Source organism: Hylobates moloch, unplaced genomic scaffold (assembly GCF_009828535.3).
Source record: "Hylobates moloch isolate HMO894 unplaced genomic scaffold, HMol_V3 SCAFFOLD_23, whole genome shotgun sequence".
Classification (NCBI taxonomy): domain Eukaryota; kingdom Metazoa; phylum Chordata; class Mammalia; order Primates; family Hylobatidae; genus Hylobates; species Hylobates moloch.
This window is the reverse complement of record NW_026652298.1, coordinates 37,940,935-37,956,031: the sequence shown is the minus strand read 5'-3', so window position 1 is coordinate 37,956,031 and position 15,097 is coordinate 37,940,935. Positions and strand designations below refer to the sequence as shown.

Sequence of the window (15,097 nt, the reverse complement as noted above, 5' to 3'; positions counted from 1 at the left end):
TGCAGGGGGAGGTGGGATCCCCCTGGCCCGCCCCCAAGCCACGCCTCTGGCCTATGAGAACTGAGCTGTCCCGCAGGGACCGAGAGGAGCCTCCGCTTTCGCAGGGGCTGGGCGTTCCGGGCGCACTGCGCCCTCTGTTGATCCTCTTAGGAGCTGCGTGGGGACCGTCGGGCCTGCCGCTTCGCACCTGGCCGAAAGGGGTCGCTGTGCCGGGCCAGATCCTATGTAAATTTAGCTGGATAATCTCAGCAAGAGAAAATTGGTTGCAGTGCAAAGAAGCCAGGCTCAAAAGGCTGGGTTATCCCATTTATATGACATGTTGTCACAGCTAAGACTATAGCAACATAGATCAGTCGCTCCTAGGGGCTGGGTTGACCACCAAGAGGCATGGGGGCATTGGAAATGAAGGAACTAATTCATATCTTTTTTTATTTTGCTTTGGTTTTATTTATTATTTATCTATTTATTTATTTTTGAGACAGTTTCGCTCTTGTTGCCCAGGCTGGAGTGCAATGGCGCAATCTCGGCTCACCGCAACCTCCGCCTCCTGGGTTCAAGCGATTCTCCTGCCTAAGCCTCCCGAGTAGCTGGGATTACAGGCATGTGTTAATTTTGTATTTTTAGTAGAGACAAGCGTTTTCTCCATGTTGGTCAGGCTGGTGTCGAACTTCCGACCTCAGGTGATCCGCCCACCTTGGCCTCCCAAAGTGCTGGAATTACAGGCGTGAGCCACCGTGCCCAGCCTGATGTTTTAAATCATATCTTTAAATCATATCTCTCCTTGCTGCCCACCAAAGAGCTACTCCCCAGCCTCAACACCATCTTCCATCTTTACAGAATACCCAGGGTCATCCCAGGGAAAATGAGGACCCCAATTTCTCATCGCAACACCACACACAAGCTGAGGGAGTAACTGTGCTCACACACACCCAGTCGGCTTTGGGGGGCCCAAGGAGCCCCCCTACTCTAGGAGAGGTAGCCCTGCCCTGGTCGTCAGGCCAGCCCACACCCAGGAGACTCAGAATCTAAAAAACAAAGTACAAACTTTATTTTGTTTCTTTACAAAGGCACAGCGGCCTCTTGGTTTTTTTCTCCCCACTTTCTTAACAAAATATAATAGCTTCTCCTTGAACACGAAGACCTCAAAATTGTAAAAAAAAAAAAAAAAAAAAAAAAAAAAAAAAACCAAAAAAAAATAAAAAACCAACAACAAACAAAACAAAAAGAGAGAGACAGACATTTTTGGGGTGGAAGATGAGACCTGGAGGCAGAGGTGGGGGCTGGGGGCTGGGAGAGTGGCGAATTCTAGTGCCAAGATGGGGAAGGGGGAGGGGGGCACAGCAGCAGCAAACCCCAACCGAGAAGCAACGGAGACCTCCGGGCCCCCAGAACGCCCCAGCCTAGTCTGACCCCCAACCATGTAAGTGCTTAAAGGAGAAAGAAGAAAACCCAAAAAGAGAAGGGAAAGGGGATTGAAGGCTGACAATCCCAGGCCGGCTCTGGGCAGGGAACAAATAACCTGGGGTTTTGTTTAATTTTCCCTGTTCTTAAAAAACATATTTAAAGGAAAAAATGCTTTTTGGCAGAGAGAGGCCAGGCATCTCCGTGTCAGCTTCCCCCAGCCCCCGGGGCCGAGGCCCAGCCCGGGTCCCAATGCTCCCACACGCTCTGCGACATCCCAGCCCCGGGACCTCGGGTTGAGTGGCTTCGTTCAAAGGTCGATTTACAGTATTGAAAAAGAGGTCATAAAAGAGACCCAAATGACGTCGTAATTTTGTAAAAATTTCTCACTCATTCGCCCACGTCTCTCCCTGTGGCTGCCCCGGCTCCCTCCAGCCCCCAGAAGGGAGAGGAGGGCTGGGGGGGTAGTCAGGGAAGCTCCCCGTCCCCCGACGGCTCCTCCCGACTCTGGTCCATGGCGTCGCTGTCTGAGGCCTCGGAGTCGGAGGCGGTGTCAGAGGTGGGGGCCTCCGGGCAGCTGCGGACGGGCTTTACGATGACAGCTCGCCGCTGCTCCTCCTCCAGCTCCTGCTTTTCCTGGGTGCCCTCGATGTGCTGGATTGCCTGGACAGGGACGAACCACTGAGAAGGCTCGGCCGGGGATACACGGCCAGCCAGGAGACAGTGGGGGCCCGCAGCCAGCCACTGTCACCCCCAAAACACATATCCCAGAAATAAGCCTTGTAAAGCAGCAGGGGAGGCCCACTACAGTGCAGGAAAAACAAACTCCTCTTCCTTTTTTTTTGGAGCCGAGTTCTCCCTCTATCACCCAGGCTAGAGTGCAGTGGCATGATCATAGCTTACTGCAGCCTCAGACTCCTGGGCTCCAGCGATCCTCCTACCGCTCCCTCCCTAGTAGCTGGAACCACAGGGGCACACCACCATCCCCAGCTAACTTTTGTATTTTTGGTAGAGACGAGGGGGTTCTTGCTATGTTGTCCAAGCTGATCTCGAACTCCTGACCTCAGGCAATCTTCTTGCCTCAACCTCCCAAAGTCCCGGGATTACAGGCATAAGCCACCACGCCTGACCCAGGAATAAACTTTCAAAACCCCTCTGTTAAGTTGAAAAATCCATTCCGGGAAGACGACAGTCCCAGTGCTGCTTGGAAATTATATGTATCTGCTGGGCGCGGTAGCTCACTCCTGTAATCCCAGCACTATGGGAGGCCGAGGTGGGTGGATCACGAGGTCAGGAGATCGAGACCACGGTGAAACCCTGTCTCTACTAAAAATACAAAAAAAATTAGCCGGGTGCGGTGGTGGGCGCCTGTAGTCCCAGCTATTCAGGAGGCTGAGGCAGGAGAATGGCATGAACCCGGGAGGCGGAGCTTGCAGTGAGCCGAGATCGCACCACTGCACTCCAGCCTGGGCGACAGAGCAAGACTCCGTCTTAAAAAAAAAAAAAAAAAAAAGAAAGAAATTATATGTATCAGCCAGGCGCAGTGGCTCACGCCTGTAATCCCAACACTTTGGGAGGCCAAGACAGGAGGATCACCTGACGTCAGGAGTTCGAGACCAGCCCCTCAACAGAGGCCAGAAGCCTACTAAAAATACAAAATTTGCCAGGCATGGTGGCGCACATGCCTATAATCCCAGCTACTTGGGAGGCTGAGGCAGGAGAATCACTTGAACCTGGGAGGGGGAGGTTGCAGTGAGCCGAGATCGCACCATTGCACTCCAGCCTGGGCAATAAGAGCGAAACTCCATCTCAAAAAAAAAAAAAAAAAAGAAAAAGAAATAATATGTACCTTTCATATGTTTTTGTTTGTTTGTTTGTTTTTTGAGAAAAAGTCTCACCATGTCACCCAGGCTGGAGTGCAGTGATGCGATCTCAGCTCAGTGCAACTTCCACCTCCCATGTTCAAGCGATTCTCCTGCCTCAGCCTCCTGAATAGCTAGGATTACAGGCATGCGCCGCCATGTCCGGCTAACTTTTGTATTTGTAATAGAGATGGGGTTTTCACCATGTTGGCCAGGCTAGCCTCGAACTCCTGACCTAAAGTGATCCACCTACTTCGGCCTCCCAAAATGCTGGGATTTGCAGCCACCACACCCGGCCATATGTTTATATATTTTAAAGCTTGCCTATTAACTTATTAAAGGCCTTTGTTATTAATTGTATTACACAATTTGCAAAGTTTATGAGCAATTAAAATTCGAGGAGATTGATGGATTTTTTTTTCCTGTTTTGGCTTTTTTCGTTGAGTTATTTATTTATTTACTTATTTACTGATTTCTGACGTTGGGCTCCTCAAGGGGCCCTGTTCAAGGGTGAATGCAACTGTAACTTCAGGCTTGACCCACAGAGCTTCCTCCTCTGTAGGAGGCCCAACTATCACCAGCCCTGCCACCTGTATCTCCACCCAGGTCCTAGGAGATGGAGCTGAGACGATGTTCTGGACCAACCCAAGAGCTGGATGCAGGAACTCTGTAACCAGGGGGCTCTGGGAGCAAAGGACCCTCTCGGGAAACCCCATATTGAGGGAAGGGACAGTCTTCCTGGCCAACTCTTCCTCCTGGCGTGGTAGGCCCTGCCCAGATCTCTGGCCCTCACATTCTCCACTTGCAGATCCAAGGAGGGGGCCCCCCAAGGCTTCCAGCCCTCCACCCCTTCCCACACAAGCACCATCTTCCTCCTCTTCTGCCCCTCATTTTCTAGACTCCCCTAAAGAGCCTGTTCCCAGAGTATGACCCCCACAAGCTGCCACTTTCTCGAGCTCAGGTACCTGCACGATGGTATCCAGATTTTGCCGGGATGTGGAAACAGAGTTGATGACCGAGGAGGGGCCCATGGTGACGACGTTGATGTGGTGGGAGGGAGGAGGAGGCGGTGCTGGCACGATCACCGTGGGGTGGTGGGTGGGGGCCGGAGGGGGCAGAAGCTGCAAGACAGAGGCCCTCAGCCTTTCTCTCAAGGCTTCTCTTGGCCCATCCACCTCCCTTTCATGCAGAGCCGGCCAGTGTATAACTGCCTCTCCCCCTTTATATTAAGAAGTGAGAGGAGGTGGCCTAGGGAGAGGCTTCCGCCATTCAAGATCACCTGTCCCCTTCCCGGTCCCCAGAGCCCACTCCCGGGCGCCTCCTACTCACCTGGGTCCGCAGGTGCTGCTGTTCCCGCTCCAGCTTCTCCTGGTGCAGCAGCCTCACCTGTTCCTGCTGCTGCTGCAGCTGCACCTGCTGCGCGATCACCTTGAGCTTTTCCGGGTACATGTGGGCCTCCAGTGAGCGCACCTGGAGGCAGGACAGCCTGGGCTCAGGGCCAGGACCGGGAGCACACCCTACCCTATCAGTCTCACAGCAGCTCATTCACTCCTGCTGAAAACCCTAGCACGGGGCGGGCCCCCCTCAGCAGACGCCAGAAGCCTTTCCAGAGCCCTTCAGCCCCTCGCTCCTCTCGCCTCCCACCTCGGCCTCCACTGGACCATGCTCCCTCCTGCCCGAGTCTTTGCCTATGCTGTTCCCTCTGCCAGGAACACCTTTCTCTGTCCTTTGGTTAACTATGAGACTGAACTTCCCACTTCCATGGAGAAGCCGTGGGGCGTCCCTTGAAAAATCCCTCCTGATGCCACCGCTCCAGCCTGGACTTCAATATGGTTAAGTTTTTTGTTGTTTTTTGGTTTTTTTGAGACATGGTCTCCTTCTGTCACTCAGGCTGCAGTGTAGTGGCACGATCATGGCTCACTGCAGCCTCCACCTCCTGGGCTCAAGCAATCCTCCCAGCTCAGCCTCCTGAGTAGCCAGGACTACAGGCACACCCCACCACACCTGGCTAATTTTTGTATCTTTTTTGGTAGAGACAGGGTCTCACTATGCCTCCCAGGCTGATCTCAAACTCCTGGGCTCAAGCGATCCTCCCACCTCAGCCCCGAAAAGTGCTGGGATTACAGGTGTGAGCCACCATACCCAGCCCATCACGGTTACTTTTTTTTTTTTTTGAGACGGAGTCTCGCTCTGTCGCCCAGACTGCAGTGCAGTGGCATGATCTCGGCTCACTGCAAGCTCTGCCTCCCAGGTTCACGCCATTCTCCTGCCTCAGCCTCCCAAGCAGCGGGGACTACAGGCGCCCGCCACCACGCCCGGCTAATTTTTTTTGTTTTGTTTTGTATTTTTAGTAGAGACGGGGTTTCACCGTGTTAGCCAGGATGGTACTGATCTGCTGACCTCAGGTGATCCCCCCGCCTCGTCCTCCCAAAGCATGGTTACATTTTTGAGATCCTTTGGCTAATCTCCCACACCCCAAAGAAGACGGTGGCCCCCAAGGGCAGGGACGTGTCTGGCTTGCTCCCAACTCCTAGGCCTGGCACCGCAGTAGGTGCTCCTGTAAATAGGGCTCAACTGAGGGCCGCAGAGCATGAGGCGCGACGCCAGGCTCCACGCCCTCTGCACCGCGCGCCGCGCCCAGCAGAGGGCGCTGCCTCACCTGCTCCTCCAGCATCATGCGCACCGAGCGCTCCTTGTCCAGCTGCTGCCGCAGCTCAATCATCTCCCGCCGCAGGTCCTCCGCCTTCTCGTCCTCCCAGATGTCCGGGGAGCCTATGCCTTCGTCCTTGTCCTCTGCCCGCCGTCGCTTGGGGGACGAGCCGCTCAGCTCCTGGGGACCCCAAGGAGTCGGTCAGTGTGCCTGACACCTCGGTACCACCACGGAGATTGGGGTTCCATCGCAGCCCCCCAAAGCTGCCCAACACAGGTGAATCTTCATTAGGGAGCCCCTTCTGCAAGTCCAACAAACTAGCCAAATGCCAGGAGAATGGGCTGCTTTACATAACAGTCACCTGGCTCCTTCCAGAGCCCACTCCACCGCACTTGACTGATGGAGAAACTGAGGCCGGGGCAGAAAAAAAACTGCCTGGAAGTACTTGTCAGTGGGCAAGAAGGGGCCTGCAGCCACACCTGAGTCCCAGGCCCATGGCTGGGTCCAAGGCATGCCCATGCCAGGGAGAGGGAGCCATGAAGGACAGGGCGCACCTGGATGAAGCGCTTGAGCTGTGTGTTCTGCTGCAAGAGCCTGGTCTTCTCCTGCTCCAGGGAGAAGATGTACTCGGCTGTCTGCTGGAGAATGGCTGCCTGAGGGCGTGCAAAAGCCGAGAGTCAGGCTGGCAGTGTTTACCAGAGCTCACTTTCCTCTCCCGGCGGGAACCTGCCGGCTCCTCCAGGAAGCCCTCCCTGCTCTCACCCACCTTGCTGAGCTTCTCTCCATCTGTGTGGGGGATGAGGGTCTTGAGGGACTGGAATCCCGCGTTGATGCTCTGCATGCGCCTCCGCTCGTTGCTGTTGGCAATCTCCCGCCGAATCCGCCGCTCCTGGTCCCGCTGAGTCTCTGGGGTTAATGGAATGTTGGCAAGGCTGCCAGAGAGGACAAGGACAGGCTCGGCCAAGGCGCCCTCTTCATCATTCATCTCCAGAGGGCCCCAGTGGAAACTGCATCCCTCCCTCCTGCAAAAGATGCCAGGCCACCCCCAGAGGGTGATGGAGCGGTGCTCTCTGGGACATCGGGGCAGACTGAATCAGCTCACTGCGGGTAACATAGCCCGCTCAGAACCCACCCCGGGCCAGGCACAGTAATCCCAGTTCTTTGGGAGGTCAAGGCCAAGGATCATTGAGCCTAAGAGTTTGAGATCAGCCTAGACAACATAGTGAGACCCTGTCTCTACAAAACAATAAAATTAGCCAGGTGTGGTGGTGCATGCCTGTAGTCCCAGCTACTCAGGAGGCTGAAGTGGGAGAATCGCTTGAGCCCAGGGGTTGGAGACTGCAGTGAGCTAACATCACGCCACTGCACTTCAGTCTGGGCAACAGAGCAAGACCTTGTCTCAACAACAACAACAAAAACCTATCCCCTCCCTGGCTTTCCTCACAGGGAGCAGTCTCTCCTCCGGAACAGAATTCCCAGTGTATCTGAGCATCAAAACATCCAGGAGCTTAGACACTACGCAGACGACTGGTGCTGGCCCCAGCGTCTGACTAGCAGGCCCGGTGGGGCCCAGAAACGTGCGTGGTGTGATTCTGATGCACGTGGGATGCAGACGACATTCAGGGACGCTGTCCCCGCTCCTGGAACACTTCTGAGTGACTTGCTAGGCACCTGGAGCGCCTCTTCAGCGTCTCAGGCTTTGCCACCCCAGGACTGAGGATGACGTCCCCACTCCCTTCCTACCCTCACGGCCATGCCTCCCACCACAAGCCCCAACCCCACTAGGCTAAGATTTCACGGAAGACAAGTACCACTCACTCCCCAAAAAGACGCCAAGCCAACAACCCCTGGGGACACTGCTCCCCACAGCCCCCCCACTCCAAGAGACAGACCCACCCTGTGCCGGAGAAGCGAGGCTCCCACCATGCTGTGGGGAGCCCTACTGACCCTTGCAGGAGCAGTGGCCAGTGCCTGAGAAGGCAGCCTGGGGGAAGAGGGCGTGGCTGCTGGCTGGGGGCGTGGCTCCGGACGAGGGCGGGGCGTGCGCCAGGGGGCGGGGCTGCGGGCCGGGGTGCGGAGGCCGCGGTTGTGGGCCCAAGGCCACGCTCCCGAGGGTTGGGCCTGTGTGTGGCCTGGAGGAGGCATGTCCCCCTCCCTGGACCTCCCCTGCAACTCCCCCCGCCCCTGGCCTGATAGCTTCCAGATGCTGGGATCCCAGCAGAGGCTGCCAGCCCCACCCGAAGCCGCAGCCCCGGCCTCTTCCTGAGGGGCCCTCCCGGGGTGCCCTGTTCCAGGACTGGGCCAAGGGGGCTCATGCCCCTGAATCTGGGAGAACAGGAAAAGGGTTCTGGGCAGCTCCTGCTCCATTGACGAGGGCAGTCTGGGGTCAAGGGGCTGCCAAGTCTAACTCCCCTGCTGTGTGCCCTGGCCCCTTCGCCAACCCGCAGGCGGAAAGGAGATTGCATGGACCCAGGAGGGAGCACATCTGCAACAGCTAGAAACAGCCGTGGCCTTCCTGGCCCCACCTAGCCTGCCCATCTGTCCAGCCTTGGCTCCCTGTGGGACCCTGGACGCATCCCTGCCCCTTCCCCGGCCTCAGCTTCCTCTCCCAATACAGAGGTGTCCGACGCCGGAAGTCTGGATGCAAATTAGCCTCCTTCCGTCCTCATCAAGCCAAGCCCCCTCCTCCATCAGGACCCAAAGGCCCAGGGCCTGTACACAGGGTACAAGTCGCTTACAGGTTCTTGAAATGTCAGCGCCGCAAAAGGGGCCCGGGCCCCCCACTTTCCATGACAGACTTTAGAGTGCAAAGCAGAGAGGGGATGGTTTTAGGGTCAGTCAGCTGGATGTCAGTGCCCTCACTTCTCCCGGTTCCCCTGCCCTGAAGTGGAGGTGACAGGGGGACTGGAGCAGGCCTGCTGCACGGCTGTGTGTGGCCCAGCCTTGGGGTGGAGTCCAGGCTCCCAGGCCTGGCACAGCTTCAGACCATACCATCTCTGAGAGGCCAGCAGGCCAAGGGGACCAGGACTGCTCTGCAGTGGGTGGCTTAAAGCTAGGGCTCTTTGGAGGTAAGAGGTGGGAAGAGATGTCCATAGGACGCCACAACACAAGGTAAGTGCAATCTGGAGGCATCGCCATCCCCCTCAGGAGAGATGTGGGGAGAGACCCCCACCCACCTAGCCCCTGGGCCCCTCCTGGCAATGCCCAAAGGCCAGAGCTGATCAGGGGGTGAAAAGGGAGCACTGAGTCCAGCCTTGGGCCACCTGAAAGCTGGCCCGCCTAGAGGGTCCACAACAGAGGGATACTTTTTTTTTTTTTTTAAGTTTTTGGCGAGAATTGTCTCGCCGAATTGTCACAATGTTCCTGAGTCAGGTGGCCTGAAGACTCCCATGTAAAGCGGGGGGCACAGAGGTTTGGGTAGGGACCAGCTGCAGCAAGCACTGGGAGTGAACCCTGACCCCAGAGCACGTGTCAGGCCATAGGGCAGAATGAGCTCTGACTGTCCCACAGAGCCAGATGCCCCAACCGGCAGGTGACAGTTATCCCTGTAAAAGAGAAGACCAGGCCGGGCACAGTGGCTCACACCTATAATCCTAGCACTTTGGGAGGCCAAAGCAGGAGGATCGCTTGAGCCTCAGAGTTCAAGACCAGCCTGGGCAACATAGTGAGACCCCATCACTAGAAAAAAGAAATCAGCCAGGCATGGTAGAGTGTGCCTATTGTTCCAGCAACTCAGGAGGCTAAGGTGGGAGGATGGAATAAGTCCAGGGGGTTGAGGCTGCAGTGAGCTGTGATCGTGTCACTGTACTCCAGCCTAGGCAACAGAGTGAGACCTTGTCTCAAAAAAAAAAAAAAAAAAAAAAAAGACCAGGCATTCGGAAATTGCTGTAACCGTCTAACTCTTTTTATTATTCACAGACCTCGTTTACATTTTTCCCTGCCTGATTCTCACAGAAACCCAGTGGGGCGGCCGAGATCACAGTGAGCAAGCAATGCAGGGTGGTGGGAAGGAAGGTGATAATCCGAAGGTCAAGCAGCCAGACCGGGCACAACAGCAACCTGCAGACGCCAACCCACTGAAGCGCCTCTACTGACCGCTAGTTCACACAGCCCGCCACTTACCAGAAGGGGGTGTGTGACTGCAAGCTCAGCCATCACCCCTGCTCCTCTGAACACAAGCCCACAAGTGAGGTGACTTGCCCAAGGTCACACCCAGCAGCTAGGCAGGGCAGGGTGCAGCCAGATGCACCCTCCTGCACCTCCCAGCCCAAGTCCCACCAACTCCTCTGCTCTTGGGAGCTGACCCTCAGCCTCTTCCTTCCCTTCCCCGCAAGGCAGCACACTAACTGGGAGACCAAAGGAGACCACCAGACCCCAGTCCCGAAAACCCCAGCCGGAATTTCTCACAAGGAAGAGGAGCTGGGGCCGGGATCAGGGGCCTGTGTCGCCTCCTCCTCTGCACCAGAATCTGCCGGCCCAGCTTCTCCAATACTCCATCCTGCCTCCTTCCTCTCCAAAGCTATCAGCCCAGTCTCCTGGCTCAGAAACCAGCTGCTGGCTAACCTAGTGCTTAACTTAGGTTAAGCACTTTCTTAAATCCAAGAAAGCAAATTTCCCCCCAAAGGTACAGTTCCTTGTGGGGACCTGAATCTGCCACCAAGACCCTCAAATATAACTCACCTAAATTGCCCTGGAAGTACCAGCCGACAGAGTCCTTTAATAGAATGCATTCTACCCAAGGCTTCTGATTGGTGGAATAGGAGCTAACCAGGGGTTGTGATTGGTGGAGTGCCGGCTAACCAGGAATTCTTATTGGTGGAATGCTGACCAACCAGGGCTTCTGATGGCTGGCCAACCAGGGGTTCCTGTTGATGAAGGATGGTTAATTGAAATTTCCAGGTGATACTGCACTGAATAAAGTGGATTTTTCTGCAAATGCCTGAAAGTTTCTGATAGCTCTTTCTGGGGTTTTGCATTTACGGTCAAGGTCTGTAAAGGTCCTACACACACAGTAAAGGTCCACTATCCTCTCCCTGGCCACTTCAGACTCCTCCAGGTGAAAATCAAAGGTGACCCAAGTCCACTGACACCGAGGTTCTCTTTTTTCTTTTGACTGAGTCTCGCTCTATTGCCCAGGCTGGAGTGCAGTGGCGCAATCTTGGCTCACTGCAATCTCTGCCTCCGGGTTCAACCGATTTTCATGCCTCAGCCTCCCAAGTAACTGGGATCACAGGCGTGAGCCACCAAGCACGGCTAATTATGGGGGGCGGGGGAGGGGTTTGAGATGGAGTCTCGCTCTGTTGCCCAGGCTGGAGTGCAGTGGCACAATCTCAGCTCACTGCAATTTCTACTTCCCGAGTTCAAGCAATTCTCATGCCTCAGCCTCCCGAGTAGGTGGGATTACAGGTGCCCACCACCACGCCCGGCTAACTTTTGTATTTTTAGTAGACATGGGGTTTCGCCATGTTGGCCAGGCTGGTCTCGAATTCTTGACCTCGTGATCTGCCCGCCTCGGCCTCCCAAAGTGCTGGGATTATAGACATGAGCCACCATGCCCAGCCACACCAAGGCTCTCTTGCTTCTTGCAAGCCAGCCTCCTGGGTCCAACCAGGCAGGGGCTGCCCTAGATTTAGGAATAAGGTCACTGAGCAGCCAATGGCCAGGGAACAAAATTTGGGCACCAGCCTTGGATGCTAAGGCAAGAGCCGCCACACCTACCACCACGGCACCCACAAAATCTGCCGAGATTGACACTGGCGTCCCAACCAGACACTTGGGGGAATGGGGCACGCCCTTCAAGTCTAGAACCCTGCCAGGTACCTATCCCTCTTGCCCAGCCCAAAGTCAAGTACCCCCAATCCCTCTACACCTGCCTGCCCAGCTCCAGCCTCAAATCGGCCACTGAGAACTTTCATTTCACACTGCCCTGAGGTCACTCACATACCTCAGGGTCACTTAACATCTATACAGTCAACGTGGGAAAGTCCACACGGGATTCTCCCAAACCCAAAAAAGCACTAAGGCACTCATCCTTCTCTAACCTAATCAGCCCGAGGTTCTCATCCATGCTCCATCCCCGCTGCTGCTACACTACTCACCCATACTCTGCACTATGACCTGGCCAGTCTGCTGCCCTTCCCCTCGGTCCCAGAACACACCATGCCCAGGCTGTTGCCATCAGAAACATCCCTGCCTCCCTCCCTTTCCCAAAGCTCCTCCAGCCCATCAGTGGGAATCCTGCACTGGGCTCAAGTGCAAAAAGTCCAGCCTTGCCACTTACTAGCTGTGGAACACCAAGCCTCAGTTTCCTCCATCTGTAAAATATGGAAACACTGCTTCACTTCACAGGGTCATGGTGAAGTTTAAAAGAGATCAAGAAAGGCCGGGCACGGTGGCTCACGCCTGTAATCCCAGCACTTTGGGAGGCTAAGGTGGGCAGATCACCTGAGGTCAGAAGTTTCAGACCAGCCAGGCCAACATGGTGAAACCCCCTCTCTACTAAAAATACAAAAATTAGCCGGGTGTCGTGGGACGTGCCTGTAGTCCCAGCTACTCGGGAGGTCGAGGCCCAAGAGTTAGTTTGCACCCAGGTGTCCAGGACACCCATGAAACTCTTAGGGGGTCTACAAGACCTTTTAGAACCACAAGGCTGTGAGCTGCTGAGGACACGAGTCACATCCTGTTCGTGGCTGTATCCTCAGTCCCGGCAGAACGTTGTTGCTTCATAAATAAATCAGGGACCCAACAAACACTCCAAAGCCTTCAATTTTCTCGAACTCCTTATGGGAGCTTTTTAAGTTTTATTATTTTTTTAATTTATTTTTATTTATTTATTTAGAGGCAGGGTCTCACTCCCGCCACCCAAGCTGGAGTGCAATGGCATGATCTCGGCTCACTGTAGCCTCAACTTCTTGGGCCCAGGTCATCCTCCTTCCTCAGCCTCCCAAGCAACTGGGAGTATAAATGCACACCATTCACACCCGGCTAGTTTTTTGTATTTTTAGTAGAAACAGGGTTTCGTCATGTTGCTGAGGCTGGTCTTGAACTCCTGGGCTCAAGTGATCCTCCCGCCTTGGCCTCCCAAAGTGCTAGGGTTACAAGAGTGAGCCACTGCACCCAGTCTTACTATTTTTTTTAAGAGACAGGGTCTCTGTTACCCAGGCTAGAGAGCAGTGGTATGATCACAGCTCAATGCAATCTCCAATTCCCGGGCTCAAGCAATCCTCCTGCCTCAGCCTCCCAGGGAGCTGAGACTACAGGCACATGCCACCATGGCGGGCTAATTTTTTTATTTTTTGTAGAGGTGCGGTCTTGCTATGTTGCCCAGGCTGGTCTCGAACTCCTGGGCTCAAATGATTCTTTCCCCTCAGCCTTCCAAAGCACTAGGATTACAGGCTTGAGCCACCGAGCCAGGCCTAGGAGCTTTAAGATACAGATGGAGGCTGGGCGCGGTGGCTCACGCCTGTAATCCCAGCACTTTGGGAAGCTGAGGTGGGCGGATCACGAGGTCAGGAGATCGAGACCATCCTGGCTAACACAGTGAAACCCTGTCTCTAATTCAAACACAAAAAATTAGCAGGGCGTGGTGGTGGGCACCTGTAGTCCCAGCTATTTGGGAGGCTGAGGCAGGAGAACGGCGTGAACCCGGGAGGCAGAGCTTGCAGTGAGCTGAGATTGCACCACTGCACTCCAGCCTGGGTAACAGAGCGAGATTCCGTCTCAAAAAAAAAAAAAAAAAATACAGATGGAGAGTCCAGGAACGGTGGCTCATGTCTGAAATCCTAGCACTTTGGGAGGATGAGGCGGGCAGGTCACAAGATCAGGAGATCGAGACCATCCTGGCCAACATGGTGAAACCCCGTTTGTACTAAAAATACAAAAATTAGCCGTGCATGGTGGAGCGGGCCTGTAGTCCCAGTTACTTAGGAGGCTGAGGCAGGAGAATTGCTTGAACCCTGGAGGCAGAAGTTGCAGTGAACCGAGATTGCACCACTGCACTCCAGCCTGTGCGACAGTGAGAGTCCATCTCAAAACAAACAAACAAACTAACAAAACACAAGATATGGATGGAGACTATCATATACCTGTCCATATACCTGCTTTTAAGACTCTGAATGTCAGTGGCTGGGCACAGTCGCTCATGCCTGTAATCCTAGTACTTTGGGAGGCCAAGGTGGGCAGATCACCTGAGGTCAGGGGTTCGAGACCAGCCTGGCCAACCACCATGGTGAAACCCCATCTCTACTAAAAATACAAAAATTAGCCAGGCATGGTGACACATGCCTGTAATCCCAGCTACTTGGGAGGCTGAGGCAGGAAAGTCGCTTGAATCTAGGAGGCGGAGGTTGCAGTGAGCCAAGATTGCACCACTGCACTCCATTCTGGGTGACAGAGTGAGACAGCGTCTCAAAAAAAAAAAAAAAAAAGACTGAGTGTCATTTTAACAGCTACCAGGCACTTTCCATACTCACAGCTAATTTTCTCACAGGTGCTCTGTTTTCCAGAGACTGAGAACCATTAGGCGACAGGTCCAAAACCTGCAGCTTGTGTGTGCAGCACCGTGCCCTACAATCCCCTCTGGCAGGCCTGGGAGACAGAAAGACAGGGAGATCCCTGCTGGTCACTGAGGGATGGAGCAAAGCCCACCAGCCTGAGATGACCCAGAGAAGCAAATGCATCTGGCCAGAAGGTCCTGCCTAATGAACACATTTGATCCCGGACAGGCTTCCCACCTCACCCTGCAACCCTACTGAAGGTAAACAAATCCAGGGACCCCCAACTCCATGCCTAATGCACAGCTGACAACTGTCTTGCAATGGACGTTGTCATGCCCAACCCTGGACGAAGGCCCTACACCTTCAAGCCCTTGGCCTACCAAGATCCAGTTACCCTGGGGGACTGCTGATATCCACCAAAGGAAGGCTTGGGGCAGGGATAAATTGAAGCCAGAGTCTTAGGGGGCCCTGAGAGGACTCACCCAAGGCCCAGGCATGGCAGCCACAGGGCCCCCCAACCCTGCCCAGGATCAGGCCCAGAATGTCTTCTCCAGTAGGCACAGCAGCTCAACTGCACCTCCGCGCGCTGCCCAGCCCAGCCCTGCAACAGCATGCAACCCCAGGACAAGGGTTCAAGTTCCAGCTCCACCACTTGCTGCAGTGGTCCCTTCTCCAGTCTCTGTGTCCTC

The 15,097-nt window shown here is 54.9% G+C and overlaps 1 protein-coding gene across 8 annotated transcripts in view; it reads right to left on the bottom strand.

Moving 5' to 3' along the window:
- Positions 1-1,026: 1,026 nt before the first annotated feature.
- TFAP4 (transcription factor AP-4) overlaps positions 1,027-15,097 on the bottom strand; it is a 54,804-nt gene continuing 40,733 nt past the window's right edge. For 4 of the 8 annotated variants that reach the window (XM_058434153.1, XM_058434154.1, XM_058434157.1 and 1 more), the window contains 6 exons: positions 6,680-6,845; positions 6,468-6,566; positions 5,923-6,093; positions 4,593-4,733; positions 4,229-4,384; positions 1,061-2,064 (listed from right to left, as the gene is read on the bottom strand). In XM_058434153.1, the coding sequence (XP_058290136.1) occupies positions 1,870-2,064; positions 4,229-4,384; positions 4,593-4,733; positions 5,923-6,093; positions 6,468-6,566; positions 6,680-6,754 (837 nt within the window). In that variant the 5' untranslated portion in view covers positions 6,755-6,845 and the 3' untranslated portion in view covers positions 1,061-1,869. Of the gene's footprint in view, positions 2,065-4,228; positions 4,385-4,592; positions 4,734-5,922; positions 6,094-6,467; positions 6,567-6,679; positions 6,846-10,593; positions 11,013-14,384; positions 14,500-15,097 lie in introns of those variants that run through there. The other 4 variants (XM_058434155.1, XM_032144952.2, XM_058434152.1 and 1 more) reach the window with 3 other exon arrangements.